General features: G+C 34.8%; 1 protein-coding gene across 1 annotated transcript in view; it reads left to right on the top strand.

The window, feature by feature from the left end:
- Positions 1-3,137, top strand: part of IL22RA2 (interleukin 22 receptor subunit alpha 2) — a 19,207-nt gene extending 16,070 nt beyond the window's left edge. Inside the window, exons 4-5 of the mRNA XM_019648094.1 lie at positions 1,285-1,454; positions 2,814-3,137. Of these exons, the coding sequence (XP_019503639.1) occupies positions 1,285-1,454; positions 2,814-2,963 (320 nt within the window). The 3' untranslated portion in view covers positions 2,964-3,137. The remainder of the gene's footprint in view (positions 1-1,284; positions 1,455-2,813) is intronic.
- Positions 3,138-3,599: the final 462 nt, after the last annotated feature.

The raw sequence follows: 3,599 nt of genomic DNA, 5'->3' as shown, positions 1-3,599 counted from the left end.
GGCCCTTGAGCTGCATTCTTAATGGTTTATTTATTCGTCTATATTTATCTTATAGGTCAATAAAATTTTTATTTAAAATAAAAAATTCAAACCAAAGCAACAAAAAACAAACTATCAACTTTTAAACATGTGCTTACAATAAAATCACAAAGAAGCAGATTGACATAAGCATGTTTGGAAGAAACAAGCACTGGCCTGACCAGCACTTCAAGTTTTGTAATATTGTAAGCAGATAATCAAATAAATAAGTTTAAAGCTATAAAAGAAGAAATAAAAACATAATCAAAGGACAAAATTTTCTTTTTTTAAAGACAAGATAGATTGAAAAAGACCTAAGCAAATCTCATAGATTAAAAATATATATAATCATTGAAATAAAAAGAATTAATTTTGGGGGGTTAAAGATCAGTTTATGCATGACTAAATCATAAATTGGTGGAAAGGAGCACAGGTCTGAAGAAACCATTCAGAATACTCTGCTGAGAAAAAAAAGGAAAAATATAAGAGAAATTAAGACATATGTAGAATCGAATAAAAAGTTCTACGATGTTGATTGAAATTCCAGAAGAAAAACACCTATCTATCTATCTATCTATCTATCTATCATCTATCTATCTATCATGGCTAATTTTCAAGAATTATAAAAGATATGAATCTACAAACTGAAAATATACAATGAATACAAACAAGAAAAGAACAATAAAATCTATTAAAAATTAAATTCACCTAGAATTACTATAGTTTATCTGGGGAAAATTAAACTGACAATTTATCCAATTTTCTTTCCTAGTTAATAAAGATCTGGTTATTGATACCAAAATGCAAGAATAAAAAATTGTCTCTTGATCCTTCCCATATGTACTATGATATATACTATGTCATAGTATATAACATAATTTTGTTGAATTAATTTTACAGAAACAAGTCTTCACATGGTTTTAAAGCTGCTTTGAAATTTTACACCTACAAAATATTTGCCTTACTCTAAGATCTGCACCCAAATAACTTTTTAGACTTCATTTTCCAAAACAATCACTGCAGACTGTAGAAATGATTGATAAATGTCCTCTTAAAGCTGACACAGAATCTGTTGAGTCTTTGCAAATAAAAAGTTATCTTCAAAGAAACGTCTCAGGTATTTATATTTTAGGTGTCAGCAGCATCTCTTCAGGATTTTTGCCAGGTCTCTGAACTTAATAATGACTTGTTACTATGCATAATGTGTCCATGTGAAATATTACATTTTAAAAAATGTTTTGTCAAAATTTCACATTCTTTCTCCAGCAAAAATAGATCCTCCAGTGATGAATGTAACCCGAGTTCATGGATCCTTGTTGGTGATTCTCGGTGCTCCAAATACGCCATATAGAAACCAAAAAGGAAAAAATGTATCAATGGAAAATTACTATGAGCTAGTATACCGAGTCTTCGTAATTAACAATTCACTAGAAAAGGTAAGTTCAAATGAATAAATAAGTTTGGCACTTTTTTCTTTTGTTCGTTTGACTAACATTTTAGCCATAATATATGTCATCTCTCTTGCTACTCTATCTCTTCTTATTTCTCCTTTTTTTAAAAAAAAATTTGACTTCAATGATTTTTTTCTCTTTTTTTAAAAGATTTTATTGGGGAGTTGGGGAAGGGAACATTGTGTTTCTCCAGGACCCATCAGCTCCAAGTCAAGTTGTCCTTCAATCTAGTTGTGGAGGGTGCAGCTCAGCTCCAAGTCCAGTCGCTGTTTTCAATCTAGTTGGTGCAGCCTAACATCCCATGCGGGAGCTGAACCAGCAACCTTGTTGTTAAGAGCAAGCTCTCTCACCAGCTGAGTCATCCGGCAGCTCAGCTCAGGCGCAGCTCACTGGCCCATATGGGAATCGAACCGGCGACCCTGTTGCTCAGAGCTCGTGCTCTAACCAGCTGAGCCACCCTGCCAGCCCTTTTCTTATCTTCTTTTAGTTTCTTCTCACTTTCACCCTCATTAATAAGCAATTAGTGCTTACCATTACACTCAGAATTTGTGTGTATGCGTTTTCGCATCTTTTCAGTCACTCAGCCTCTCTCCACTTGATCTTCCCTGCATATCTAAAGATTAGTATTAACAATATTTAATTCCATTTGACACAAATATTAATTTTTATGGACTTTCCACACTTTATTTTAAAGTGGCTTTCGGATCAGAGCATTATATATTTGTGCCAATTTTGCTCTGATATTCTATTTTGTTGTCAGTGCGTTTATCTTGGTCTGGTGGTTAAGCGTATGTTCCTTTTTGGGTGTTCATCTAAGACAGGATTCCTTTGGTTGTAAAGATCAGGACCCCATTCAAACTGGTACAAAAAGAAAAGCGGAGGGGAGAGGAGTTTAGTTAGGAAATAACAAGAAATCTTATGGTCAGCCAGAAGCAAGACATAAGTAAAGTGCTGCCAGGCATTGTAGCGACTGGTAAAGAAAAACGGAGAAGCAAGTCTTAAAGGGCCCTAGTCTGCCCCTCTGTGGTCATACGTTGCACGCCTACAGCTGTTTCCAAATCTACTCCATTTTCCTTACTGCACAGTTCAATTTCTTAAAAATGAGACTGGCCACTGGGTCAGTCAATCAGGGGCCCTTAGGTAGTACCTACACAGCCACTTTGACCTGCCTCTCTATCAGGCTGTGCTTCAGGACCCTGGAGAAGAAAGAATCGTCTGGGAAGAAACCCTACAGCCCATCTGCTGCTGTGACCAGGAACAGCTTATTAATTTGATCAAAAATAGTGCAAATCAGTAACTTACTGAAAACCGTTTATCATCTCTTTTGTTTTCCCGTGTGTATAGGAGCAAAAGGTATATGAAGGGGCTCACAGAGTTGTTAAAATTGAAGCTCTAACACCTCACACTGGTTACTGTGTAGTAGCTGAAATATATCAGCCCCTGCTAGACAGAAGCAGTCAGAAAAGTGAAGAGAGATGTGTGGAAATGCCTTGAAGTGGTGTGGAGCGCTCTGCCATATGGAAATCAGCAGCTCTCTGGGAATGCGATGGCTCATGTTTGAAGGATCTCATTGAAAATGTTTTTATGTTTTCTTAAAGCAGTGTTACGCTTTGGGGGCTTCTCTGTTTATCTGTTCTTTCTCCTGTTGTATTTTATTTTCCAAGTAAATTGAAGCAATACCTATCCCTCCAAAATAAACAGACAAACATTAGAATTTAAAGAAGAGGCAGAGAGTAACAGCTGTATGAAATACAGAACTTTCTTTCTGAATATAACTTCCCTAACAACAATCCCCATGCTTCTAAAAACGTTGAGAACTAAAGAGAAGTAGGCATTTAACAAACTCTTGTTGAATTAGGTTGGTTTTTTTTTTACAAGTAGCATTATAGATAAGAAATCCTGAAGCAATCTTTTCACTTCTGATTGAGACAATATGACACAGATGTGCCAACTTTTACGTGAATGGAATTTTTACATGAACGAATATTTTCCCATATATTTCTATTTTATATGAATATACTTTTCATACACTTAATTTCTATTATAAAATATTTCTGCTTAATGAACCAATATTTTCTTTTAAATTCTATTCTATGTAAATAAGAACTGTATTTGAAAAAAACCTCATGA

This window comes from Hipposideros armiger, unplaced genomic scaffold, assembly GCF_001890085.2.
Source record: "Hipposideros armiger isolate ML-2016 unplaced genomic scaffold, ASM189008v1 scaffold_120, whole genome shotgun sequence".
Classification (NCBI taxonomy): domain Eukaryota; kingdom Metazoa; phylum Chordata; class Mammalia; order Chiroptera; family Hipposideridae; genus Hipposideros; species Hipposideros armiger.
The sequence above is the reverse complement of the archived record's forward strand: the minus strand, read 5'-3'. Positions and strand labels throughout refer to the sequence as shown.